General features: G+C 43.9%; 1 protein-coding gene across 5 annotated transcripts in view; it reads left to right on the forward strand.

Annotated features, from left to right (window-relative positions):
* Positions 1 to 13,888, forward strand: part of LOC119973257 (protein diaphanous homolog 1-like) — a 238,955-nt gene that overhangs the window by 37,769 nt on the left and 187,298 nt on the right. For all 5 annotated transcript variants that reach the window (XM_038810989.1, XM_038810990.1, XM_038810988.1 and 2 more), the window contains one exon: positions 2,263 to 2,387. In XM_038810989.1, coding sequence (XP_038666917.1) covers positions 2,271 to 2,387 — 117 coding nt within the window. In that variant the 5' untranslated portion in view covers positions 2,263 to 2,270. The remainder of the gene's footprint in view (positions 1 to 2,262; positions 2,388 to 13,888) is intronic.

Here is a 13,888-nt window from a genome sequence, read left to right on the forward strand (position 1 = left end):
GGATGTCAGCCTGGGTTATATACTCAAATTCTGTAGTCATGTGTGAGCCCACAACCTCCTGACTCTGAGGCGATCCTGGACCGAACCCCAACATCTGTTAGGATAATGGACAAGAACCCCAAACATTGTCTTTTAATTTGCAGAACTGTGAGGAAAGGATACTTTGTTCCAGCTGTGATTCCACTGACAAATAAGGATATGGTATCTTGAAACAAATTATTATTAACATAAGATTAAACTAGATTAACATCGCACTAGCTTGCAATTTAACTGTTAAACAATTCTTAACAATAAAATGAAACACTTCAACTTCTAATTGATACCTTCCCTATCTCCACTCAAGCAAAACCCAACATAGGTCAAAAACCCCTTGCAAGTACACTTAGCAAACACAGGGATGCTTGCTGTACACTTCTGCAGAGATTTTTTGAAATAATGCTTGAAGAGAGAGAGTGATCCTTTCTATCTGTGTCAGACATCTGCTTAACCTGATAACCTTGGGCAAAAGCTGCTACTCTGCTTGAATCTCCTGGCAGAACTCCAAGTGAAACTGTCAGCTGCAGACCTGGCTCCTCCCATTAATTACATCATCTTTATCCCACTCAGATCTCCTGACCTGCTTACCTAAGTCTAAACACAATGTCTCAAATTGTCTACTCTTCAGGGAATCTCCAGAAACCATAACAAAATCCCATTAGGCCTTTCTTTGTTAAGACATATATGGTTGGAATGAATGATGACCTCAGTTTTATGACATCTTAATTGCACCTTTTGCAGCCACAGAGTCTGGATACCTTAACCTAGATTATTTAATAATATTTAGCTCTTTCCACAGTCAGTTCACTGAAACATTCTCACTCGAGTCGAGTGTGAGTGTATCGTTTTTTTTTCAGTCATACTGATCTTGAAAATCTTTTCCTACAGACAGAACAGACAAACATTTCTTCTTCCACATTCACAGACCAATGATATTCAGGTCCTGATGAATCGAGTGACTCTGTTAAATCTTTGATGTGAATTCGATTTGAGTTTCCATCTGTAAATCCTCCTCTTGTAATATCCTGCAAAAGGAGTTGACAAAAGTCATCACTAGGGGCAGGCACGGTGGCTCAGTGGTTAGCCAAAGACCCGGATTAGATCCCGGCCGCGGGTCGCTGTCCGTGTGGAATTTGCACATTCTGTGTGGGTCTCGCCCCCACAATCCAAAAGGATGTCCAGGGTGGGTGGATTGGCCTTGCTAAAATTACACCTTAATTGGGGGAAAAAATGAATTGGATACAAGCTGATCAGAGGATTAGATCGGGTGGACAGTGAGAGCCTTTTTCCTTGGATGGAGATGTCTAGCACGAGGGGACATACCTTTAAAGGGGAGATAGATAATGGCAGATGTCAGAGGTAAGTTCTTTACTCAGAGAGTAGTAAGGGCGTGGTCTGCCCTGCCTGCAACAGTAGTGGACTCGCCAGCACTAAGGGCATTTAAATGGTCATTGGATAAACATATGGATGTTAAGGGAATAGTGTAGATGGGCTTTAGAGTGGTTTCACAGGTCGGCGCAACATCGAGGGCCGAAGGGCCTGTACTGCGCTGTTATGTTCTATGTTCTATTACTGCAACGGGTGTATATATCGGAGTCCACGCTTTTAAAAACATAGCTGTAACAGATATAAAATACAAAATATATATATCAATATTTCTTACATTCATCACAGAGGAGAGAGTGTTACCGTTAGAGCTAAGCCTGACACTAGATGCTCTGATCAGTTTATCACCATTGTTCCTTCTACACATGATGGTACTTATGTATATTCGCATAGTTACGATTGCACATCACTGGAACAGTGGTGACACTTGGTATGGGTCTTGAAAGCAGACGGAGTACCATGTAAGCGCAGAGTCCATCCAAATTTACAAAATATTCAGGTAAAACATTACCCTCCTGGGTACTTTTTAAATTCAAAACCTTTATGAAAAAGAATCGGGTGATCACCATCTAGAAAGATGAAGATTTATGTGCTGGGGAGCGAGCGTCCGGTGGTCAGAATGTGGGTTATCCATTCCTATTACTTGCTGATGTCTTAGGTTCCACTTCACTATGCCTTGAGATAGCAGGTTGCCCAATCTAAACTGCAGCTTTAGTGTCAGGTTAAAATGCAGTAAGGACATGTTCGTGTGCGGTTTTGTGTGTAGTGATCCCAGCGTTTGCGATACTGTCCCAGTTCTTTGAAAAACGTTTTACTAAATCTAATGCTTGTTTTCTGCAGCTAACAAGATGTCGGGTTGTGGATCCATTGGCCAAATGTCGGAGAAAGCTCAGCTACAGGATCTGAATGAGCGATTTTGTCGCTATGTCGAAAGTGTCAAAAACATGACGGACCAGATTGGAATGGTATAGTACTGAAAATAATTTTCCAAGTGTTTTGGGATTTTGCTTGCTCTGCCCTGTTTCTGGGATGCCTGGATTCTGTGAAAGGCACAATATAAAAGCGAATCCTCATTCCTTAAAACTTTTGAAATATTCTGCCGTGTAGAAGTACAAAATGCCCACGGAATCAGAAACATGAACGTCAGTGGTTTCTGTCCCTATTTTCAGATGAGTTTTTTTCCCCATTGGAGGAAAAGGTGGCATACTAACTGCAAAGTAGCAATTCACCCGCATTCCCCAGCTGGGAGCGGGCTGGGAGCTGTGACAATGTTAAAGTCGAAAAAGAAGCTGTAAAATGGGTAAAGGAGTGAAAACATTCAGTGGAACACTCCGCCTGCGCGATCCTGCAGTCCTCCGGGTTTCCCGACGACGAGAGGTGGCCACAATGGGAAACCCCATTGGCCGGCTGCGGGAACGAAGAAACGCACTGCCGGCGGGGGTGCGCCGCCTCGGAAAACACGGCTGGCGGACTGGAGAATCCCGCCCATTATCTTTATGAAATGCAATTAGAAGTACAATTTCTCAAATGTTTCCTTGGTCTTTAATGAATGTATTTACTTTGAAATATATTTGAGATGCAGGGATCCAGTAAGATCTGGACAGGTTGGGCGAGTGGGAAAACCAATGGCAGATACAGTATAACTTGGATAAGTGAGGTTATTCATTTTGGAAGCAAAAACAGGAAGGCAGATTACTACCTGAATGGTTGTAAATTGGGAGAGAGGAGTGTGCAGCGGGACCTGGGTGTCCTTGTGCACCATTCGCTGAAGGTAAGCATGTAGCTGGAGCAGGCGGTAAAGAAGGCTAATGGTATGTTGGCCTTCATTGCAAGAGGTTTTGAGTATAGAAGCAGGGATGTGTTGTTGCAATTGTACAGGGCCTTGGTGAGGCCACACCTGGAATACTGTGTGCAGTTTTGGTCTCCTTCACTGAGGAAGGATGTTCTTGCTCTCGAGGGAGTGCAGCGAAGGTTTACCTGACTGATTTCAGGGATGGCGGGACTGTCATATGAGGAGAGATTGACTAGGTTGGGATTGTTCTCGCTGGAGTTCAGAAGAATGAGGGGGATCTCATAGAGACTTATAAAATTCTAATAGGACTAGACAGGGTAGATGCAGGAAAGATGTTACCAATGATAGGTGTGTCCAGAACCAGAAGTCACAGCCTGAGGATTCAGTGTAAACCATTTCGGACAGAGATAAGGAGACACTTCTTCACACTAAGAGTGGTGAGCCTGTGGAGTTCATTACCACAGGAAGTAGTTGATGCTAAAACTTTGAATATATTCAAGAGGCAGCTGGATATAGCACCTGGGGAGAATGGGATCAAAGGCTATGGGGAGAAAGCAGGATTAGGCTATTGATCAGCCATGATCGTGATGAATGGCGGAGCAGGTTCGAAGGGCCAAAAGGCCCCCTGCTCCTATCTTCTATGTATCTATGAGAGGTGACTTGATCGACCATCCTAATGGCCTTTGTCATTCCAAACTTCTCCCATGGCTAAACTGTTGGTACATGCTGAGTACATGTAATTGTATCTATGATTAAAATGAATTTTAGCTATTTTGTTAAGAACCTCGCTGATGTTAAATGCAAGGGTACCCCGCAACCCAGGAGGGTAACTGGTACTTAAAAGTCAATTTTTTTTCAATTTGGTGTAACACGAGGAAAGATATGCAAACCAGTAAGGAAATGTCCTTTCTTGTAACCATTCAAATAAAAGAATGTTTATTAATGGGTAAAAACTAACAACAAGAAAGACTACAATACAAAACAATGGTACACATAACTACAATAATGCCAAACACACACACTGTATTCTGAAATTTACCCCGTTCCAATCTATGTACATTACTGAACTCTGAGAAATGTTCCTTGTCCCAAAGTAACATCCCATACAATATAACACTATGAGCAAAATTCATCAAATAGTTACCATCCACAAATTATCTGTAAGTTTAGGAAGCCTTTCTTCGGTTCAGCATAATTTGTCTCTGAGGTTTACAAATCAGCAGCTTCTAGCCAAGAATTCTGGAAGAGTTAGTCTTTCCAACTGAGCATGGCTATGATTGTAACTATTTGTCACCTGCTTCTCTTTTTTTCTCCTATTCACCTCCTGCTTCTCTCAGTAAAACAATGTAAATGTCGTCACGGTCTCAGAGGACCATAGGCTGCTCTTCCCTTTGAGAACCACCTGGTGGTGATTTAACCTGAGCGGCAAGGTTGATAAGGTGGGGCCTTCTTAGAGTGGGGCTTCAGCCTGTATGGGAAATGAACCCGCGTAGTTGGCATCATTTCGCTTCGCGAACCAGCCAATGATCCCCAAAAAACAGGCATTGAAAGTTGTCATAGTCATTGAGGACCCCCTTTGGAGAAAGGCAGGGTATTCATGGATAACCTCAGCCAGTGTGGCAATTGAACACGAGCTTTTGGCATCGCTGTGCACCATGAACTAGCCATCCAGTCAGCTGAGCTAATCAAACCTCTCTCAGGATTGAGTTACCTGCTACTGATATACCATAGTTCCTTTTGATTCACCTTAGAAGCCAGGCTTTTAGCATGCAAGTGTGAACTGTATTCTTACGTCTCCACTTTGAACTTATCTCTTCTGCAGTTTGAACACCTAAAATTCTATACTCTATTGTTCCCCATTTCACTTAAGTAAATTTCTGTTTACCTTACTTATAAGCTAATTGCAAATCAAACTCCTTCAGACAGCTGCACTCTTATCAATTCCTTGTTCATCCCATTCTTCAAACTTTATTTTTTCCAAGCTTCTTTATTATTTTATCCAGTTCATAAATCTGTACTCTATTTAAGCTTCTTGAAAACGTAATGTCTATGAAAATATTTTACAAGAAAATCACAATCGTAGCAGAAATGCCACCGTTCAGTAGGAGAAAAGCATATTTTGCAAGGGCAAAGGAAAATTAATCTAAATTAATTAAAATTTGTTACACATCTTTGACTTGATTGATTAGTTGAAATAAGTATGTGCAAAAATCATGCTTATGCACAAAGTGAAAATGTTGGATCCCTATTTTTGATCTGTAGCCGTTTGGGTGTTTACGTTATACTGTGGGTAACATCATGGAATCAAATCATAGTGACTCATGTGGACAGAACTTTAAGTAATCTAAATGAGTAGTAAATCAGGAGGTGCCGATCTTCGTGGGGCAACTATGACGAGGAGCAGGGAGATATATGCAAGAGGACAATTTACAGGGAGACGAAGAATTGGGGGAGGACGATATGATGGTGAAGTAGGAGAAGGATATGATAGAGAAGGAAGATGATAGAACGGAGCAGGAGGAAGACATGCAGTGGTAGAAAATGAATGATATGCTGTGCCTTTGCTGTATTTGCTTCATCAAACATGCTCTGGGGGAACTTTGATACCTTTTGCGTCTGTATTTTTAACTGTGGAGTTTAATGCGCGCTATCCTTCAAATGGCTCGCAAAGTCACCACCATACTGAACCTTCTTGCTGCTGGGTGTTTGCAGGCTCTTGATGGTGATCTCTGGACCAACAGCCGGGGTACTCGGCCATAGTGCCAGTAGTGGGTCACAGACGTCTGCAAGGAAGTCCATTACCGCAGTGGCTCTTGCACTTGTTGCCTCACTGACCACTCAGCTGGGGCAGAAAACCCTGTGGACCACCTAACCATTCTACCTCACCCACTTTCACTCACCACCACCTGAACAGATGCAGCTTTCTGGTTCAGGCTAGGGCTGATGGCACTATGGTGAACACTTGCCTTGCCAGCTGAACACTGGCATGTCAAGGGTTTGCATGCCTACTGGAAAGGTTGTTGAACGTATTATTTGGGTCCCATTGGGGTAATTTATAAAACTGGAAATTATAGGAGCAGAAGCAGACCATTCGGCCCATCAGGCCTGCTCTGCTTTTCAATGAGATCATGACCAAATTGATATAATCCTCAACTCCATTTTGCTGTCTGATCTCCATAGCCCTTGATTCCCTTACTGATTAAAAATCTGTCTGTCTCAGCTTGAACATATTTTTTTTTTAAATACCTCGGCACCATGAGGCAGCAGTGCTAACCACTGCACCACTGTGCTGCCCCGCCTTGAACATACTTGGCGACCCTGTACCACCGTGCTGCCCCGCCTTGAACATCTTAACCACCCAGCCTCTGCAGCTCTCTGCGGTAAAAATCTCCACAGATTCACTACCCTCTGAAAGAAGAAATTCCTCCTCATAAATGGGTGACCTCCTGACTCTGAGATTATACACCCTTGGTCCTCGACTCTCCCACAAAGGGAAACAATCTCCCAGCATCTGGCCTGCCAAGCCCCCTGAGGATCTTACATGCCTCAATAAGATCACCTCTCATTCTTCTAAACTCCGATGAGTACAGGCCCAACCTATTGAACCTTTCCTCATAAGAAAATCTCTCCACACCCGGAATCAATCTAATGAAGCTTCTCTGGATTTCCTCCAATGCCAGTATATATTGTTCCTTAGATAAGGGCACCAAAACTGTTCACAGTATTCCAGTGCCTTGTATAGATTTAGCAGGACTTTCCTATTTTATACTCCATTCCCTTTGAAATAAAGGTCAATATTCCATTTGCCTTCCCAGTTACCTGCTGAACCTGCATGCTAGCTTTTTGTGATTTATGCATGAGGACCCCCAAATCCCTCTGTGCTGCAGTTTTCTCCAGTTTTTCTCCATTTAAATAATATCCAACTCATTTATTCTTCCCAGAACAGAACATCATATTTTCCTATATTATATTCCATGTGGCAAGTTTTTGCCCATTCACTTAACCTTTCTATATCCCCCTGTAGACGCTTTGTGTGGATTTCTCTCCTCCTCCACGGCATGTTCTGCAGTGGCAGAGAGGGCAGCTCGCCAGTGGCCGGTGGTGGGATCTTCTGGCCCCGCCGTTGTCAATGGGGTTTCCTGTTAAATACATCCCTCATCACAGCGAAACCCATGGCAGGGCTGTGCCACCGGCGAGACTGTAAGATCCCACCAGTGTGAGCAGCCAGAAAATCCCATCCTTTGTGGCATCCCACCACTTGCCTTCCTATGTATTTTTGCATCAACCACAAACTTGGCAATTGTACATTCACTTCCTTCCTCCAAGTCATTAATGTATACTGTAAGTAAATGTGGCCCCAGCACTGATCCTTATGGCACTCCACTAGTTACAAGTTGCCCTCCTGAAAATGCCCCTTTTATCTCAATTATATGTCTTCTATTTGTTAGCCAATCCTCTATCCATGCTATTATATTAGCCCCCCCCCCCCCCCCACCACCACCCCATCCGACAACACCATAGCTCTTACCTTATTAAGTAGCCTTTTGTGAGTCACCTTTTTGAATGCTTTTTGGAAATCCAAGTATATTACATCTACTAGTTCCCCTTTATCTATCTTCTCATTATCACCTTAAAGAATTCTAATAAATTTATCAGGCATTATTCAAGAGCCCATGCTGACTCTACTTGATTATATTATGTATTTCTAAATGCTCTGCTATTATATCCATTATGATGGAGCTGTAATTTTCCAATGACATGTTAAGCTAACTGGCCTCTTGTTACCTGCTTTTTCTCTCCCCCCCACTTTTTGAATAAGGATGTTACATTGGCAGTTTTCCAACCCTCTGTGTTGTTTTCAGAATTTAAGGATTGTCGGAAGATTACCACCAGTGCATCCATTATCTCTGTATCTACTTCTTTTATTATCTTAGAATGCAACCAGTCCGGTCCAGGGGACTTATTGACCTTTATCCCCATTAATTTCCCTCGTAATTTTTCTCTAGTGATAGTTATTGTATTTATTTCTTCCCTTTTTGTCCCTTGATTACTTCATATTTTTGGAATATTATTAGTGAAGACTACTGTGAAGCCAGATGCAAAGTATTAATTTAACTCCTCTGCAATTTCCTGGTTTCTCATTATTATTTCCTCTGTCTCATTTTCTAAAGGGCCTACATTCACTTTAGCCTCTCGTCCTTTTTATACATTTAAAGAAATTCCTACCGGCCGTTTTTATATTACTTGCGAGTTTAATTTCATAGTTTATCTTCTCCCTCTCTATTTTTGGTCATCTTGTGTTGGTTTTTATAACTTTCCCAACCTCCTGGTTTACCACTGCCAACTGATTTGCTGGCCAATCAGGAAGGAAGGAAGAGTTGAGTATCGAGTTTGGAGGAGAGATCTGGAGTGAGATCATGCACTGAATTAACTCCAACTACAGGGTGGTAGTGGCGCACTGGTAGTGCCACTGGACTAGTAAACCCGAAACCCAGGGTAATGCTCTGGGGATCCAGGTTCAAATCCCGCCATTGCAGATGGTGAAATTTGAATTCAATAGAAATCTGGAATTAAAAGTCTAATGATGCCCATGAAACCATTGCTGATTGTTGTAAAAAGCCGTCTGGTTCACTAATGTCCTTTAGGGAAGGAAATCTGCCATTCTTACCTGGTATAGAACATAGAACAATACAGCATAGAACAGGCCCTTCAGCCCGCGATGTTGTGCCGACCATTTATCCTAATCTAAGATCAACCTAACCTACACCCCTTCAATTTACTGCTGCCCATGTACCTGTCTAAGAGTCGCTTAAATGTTCCTAAAGACTCTGACTCCACCACCTCTGCTGGCAGTGCATTCCACGCACCCACCACTCTCTGACATCTTCCCTATACCTTCCTCCAATTACCTGATTCAGTTCAAGGTAGCGAACAGGATTCACATGATGAGGGCCCGGATGAGCAAGTTTTTCTCAGTAATAGAAGATGAATGTGAAAGGTGCGTGAGGGGATCGGCAAACCATTCACATATGATCAGGGAGGGATTTCTGGGCTGCAGTATTTGACAGAGTTTAGTACTTATTCTTAACTTCCTTGGTTAACCATTGATTTATCCCCTTCTTGGAATCCTTTTTCCTCACTGGAATATACCTTTGTCAGCCATGAACTATTTTCATAAACGCTACCATTGTTGATCAACCATCATTTTTGCTAAGCAGCTTTCCCAGTCCACTCTAGCCATCTCTGCCCTCATCCCTTTGTAATTGCCCTTATTTAAGTTCAGCACATTGTTTCTGACCCAGGTTTCTCACTCTCTGATCATTGTTTGCTAGGGGATCGATTACTCTGAGATTGTTTATTAAACCGGCCTCATTACACATTACCAAATCCAAAATTGCCTGATCCACAACATATTGTTTGAGGAAACTATCCCGAAGATACTCCACTGGGGGGATTTTCTGCCTCTGCTTTCTGCAGGTGGGAAGGGCGACAGCAGCAAAGAATTGAGGAGGGAGTCCCAAAACAGCTTTCATGCCAGCGGGATCACCCTGCTTGATTGTCCCCGTCCCCTGCCAATGATCTAATGGGTTACAGCTGTTTTGTCAAACAGGTCTGGGGTTGCATGGGTACAGCCCCTGGGGGAGCGGGTCATGCCCTGGCAACATCCTGGCACTGCTCCCATGGCACTGCCACTGTGTGGGGGAAGGGTAAGGCTGCCGTGGGGGATTTGTGTTTGTATCTTTATTGTTTTCAGATTGGGGCACATTTTAAAAATAGCATCCCGATTGGTCGGGGACCAAGTTTGCTGGCATAGCAGGCTGTGAACTGCCTCTTTCAATTTAAAAAAAAAGTGTTTGAAAGTATGGTGGGAAAAGCCTGCAAGTCAGCTGGCAGGCATCTGCCTTTCCCGCCCGAGTCAACACTTGGAAAAATAAACATAAGGTTCTGCCCTATGAATTCTTCTTCATGACTCCCCCTGCCAATCCACACGAAGATTAAAGTCATCCCCTGAGGAATGGTCTACCTTTTTTACATGCCCCCATTATCTCCTGATTTATTCTTTGTCCTACTGTTTGGAGGCTTGTAGACTACTCCTGCTAGTGTCTTCTTCCCCATGGTATTTCTTACCTCTACCCTCATGGATTCAACATCTACCGATCCAAGATCATGTCTTGCTGTGGTACATATTCCATCTTGTACTAACAAAGCCACCCCACCACCTATCCTTCCTGCCTGTCCTTATGAAAAGTCACAGACCCCTGAATATTTAGTTCCCAGTTTTGATCTCCTTGTAACCACGTCTCTGTAATGGCGATAAGATCATACCCATTAACCTCAATTTGTGTTGTGGATTTGTTTATTTAGTGCCGCGTGCTATGTGCATCTAAGTAAAGAGCCATTGGTGTTGCCTTTTTACCATTTCTTTTCCTTTTTTTAACCCTGTATGTTGCTTTTTTTTAACGTCTGTACACTCCGTCCCTTCCTGTCACATTCTGGGTATCATTCTCTAAATCATAGAATGTACAGTGCAGAAGGAGGCCATTCGGCCCATCGAGTCTGCACCGGCTCTTGGAAAGAGCACCCTACTCAAGGTCAACACCTCCACCCTATCCCCATAACCCAGTAACCCCACCCAACACTAAGGGCAATTTTGGACACTAAGGGCAATTTATCATGGCCAGTCCACCTAACCTGCACATCTTTGGACTGTTGGAGGAAACCGGAGCACCCGGAGGAAACCCACGCACACACGGGGAGGATGTGCAGACTCTGCACAGTCAGTGACCCAAGCCGGAATCGAACCTGGGATTCTGGAGCTATGAAGCAATTGTACAATCCACAATGCTACCGTGCTGCCCTAAATAGCTGACTTGTCATATGCTTTTGTTTTGTAAACCCATATATTCCTTTTTCAGAACCATCCCCCCTCTATTTAGTCAGTCATTCACTTACCCACTCACTCAACTTGTCCAAATCACACTGAATGATTTTGCATCTTCCTCACTGCTCACCCTCCCATCCAACTTGGTGTCATCTGCAAATTTGGAGATATTACATTTTTTCCCTCATCCAAATCATTAATATATATTGTAAATATCTGGGGTCCTCGCACCAACTCCTGTGGTACCCCACTGGTCACTGCCTGCCAATTTGGAAAAGACCTGTTATTTCTTACTCTTTGTTTCCTGACTGCCAACCAGTTTACCATCCACCTCAATATACTACTCCTAATCCCAAGCGCTTTAATTTTACACACTAATCTCTTATACGGGACTTTGTCAAATGCCTTTTGAAAACCTAATATACCACATCCACTGACTCCCCCTCGTCAACTCTCCTACTTACATCTTAGAAAAATTCATTTGTCAAGCTTGATTTCCCCTTCATAAATCCATGCTGATTCTGTTCCGATCAGGCCACTGTTCTCTAGTTATGCGGTTTGCAAGAACACTTGTCCCAGCACAGTTGAGGCACTGATGCCAGAGCCCCACAAACCAAAACCCTCTTGTCCCACACCACTCTTTGAGCCACATTTTTATCTCTCTAATTTTATGTACCTTATGCATTTTGCACATGGCTCAGGTAATAAGCCAGAGATTCGAACCTTGGGAGTTATGTTGTTTAATTTAGTACTGAGCTCCTCAAACGTTCAATGCAGAACCTCTTTCGTTGTTCCATCTATGTCGTTGGTACATACATGGACCACGACAACTGGATCCCCACCCCACCTCCCACTGGAACATCCTCTCTGCCCTGTGCAGTCCCAAACCCAGGCGCTGAGCAAGTAACAGCCTTCTGGACACTGGCTTTTTCCTGCCCAGAACAGTGTCAATTCCCCTCACTATACTGCCCCCCTACTACCACTACATTCTTATGTGCTCCCCCCACTTGAATGGAATCCAGGTGCCATGGTCAGTCAGCTTATTCACCCTACAGCCTTCACTCTCATCCAAACAAGCTGAGAGAACCTCAAACCGATTGGACAATTGCAGAAGCTGACAGTCCTGCATTCCTGCCCTCTGCGTCTCCTTATCTCCTCAAACTCAGCTGCAGTCATAATTCCCCTGTCCCTGACTATTAAAAACCAGAAGACCCTATCCTGAGGGGTGTAAATGCCTCCTGAAACAAAATGCACAGAGAACACTCCCCCTCCTTGCTGTGTCACGGGGTCTGCAACACAGCCTCCAGCTCAATTACTTTGAGCTGAAGTTCCTCGAGCCGTTTAGCTCAGTTGGCTAGACAGCTGGTTCGTGATGCAGAGCGAGACCAGCAGCGCGGGTTCAATTCCCGTACCGGCTGAGGGTATGAAATGAAAATCGCTTATTGTCACAAGTAGGCTTCAAATGAAGTTCCTGTGGAAAGCCCCTAGTCGCCACATTCCAGCGCCTGTTCGGGGGGGGGGGGTTGGTATGGGAATTGAACCCGCGCTGCTGTCCTGCCTCGATCTGCTTTAAAAGCCAGCTATTTAGCCCTGTGCTAAACCAGGTTATTAATGAAGGCCCACCTTCTCAATCTTGTCCCTCCCGGAGGTGTGCTGATCTTCAGGTTAAATCACCACCAGTCAGCTCTCCCCTCAAAGGGTCAAACCCTATGGTCACCTGGGACTATGGCGACCTTACACACTTACAAACATTTACTGCAGTCGAGTTTGTTTTGGGTCACAATGGGATCCAGGAGTTCCTACATGCCCTATCCTGACACATCACCTATCCTGCCAATCTTAATGTGTAGTAAACAATTACTTAATTGAATGATTTACTTTCTGGTGGTTTTCTTTTATATATTTTATTAAATAGCCACCAGGTGGTGCACCATTTTATTTTATTTTTAAAAAAATTTAGAGTACCCAATTAATTTTTTCAATTAAGGGGCAATTTAGAGTGGCCAATCCACCTCGCCTACACATCTTTGGGTTGTGGGGGCGAAACCCACGCAAACATGGGGAGAATGTGCAAACTGCACACGGACAGTGACCCAGATCCAGGATCGTACCTGGACCTCAGTGCCATGAGGCAGTAGGGTAACCCACTGTGCCACCGTGCTGTCCTCCCATTTTAAACCCTTAGGAAAGAGTAGAACTTATCCATTTACCAGATTCTCACTAAGCAGTTAACTCCTTTCCCTGTCGTGGGGCAACAACCACTACTAAAGGGGGAGAAAGATGGAAACAGCAAAGGGAAACTAATACCCGCTCCCCCCACCCCCACTTACCAAACTCCAATCATGCACTGTGATCCTCTGTGCACTCCGACCCAGAAAAGCTCCCTGCCATAGCTGCTTCTTGTATTACTGTACAGTCAATGCCACAACAAGACCTGGGAGCGAAGGCACTAAGAGAAAGACAGCAAACATCACCTCAGGGACAAAAAGCAGCCCAACGATCTGAGGAGCGAGAGGTAGTGACGGTGCCACATTGTAAATGATTGCTTCTGGCAGCTGCCATCTCTGGACTCTGTGTTTTTGCCTCTCTTTCACAGTAAACCTTATTCTTCACTTCCAATGCAAGTGAACCCTTTTAAAACTGATATTTCACAATCTGCCACCAGCACTTTCTGCCATGTCTTTGCTGTGCCCCATGATTCTTTCTGGTTTGTTGAAATAGTCTTCTTTTTCATTTCACAAAGCAGGAAGGATTCAACCTGAACTGAAATCCCTCCATCTCCCAATTTGTTC

The sequence above is a fragment of the Scyliorhinus canicula genome, chromosome 11, assembly GCF_902713615.1.
Source record: "Scyliorhinus canicula chromosome 11, sScyCan1.1, whole genome shotgun sequence".
In the NCBI taxonomy this organism is placed as follows: Eukaryota; Metazoa; Chordata; class Chondrichthyes; order Carcharhiniformes; family Scyliorhinidae; genus Scyliorhinus; species Scyliorhinus canicula.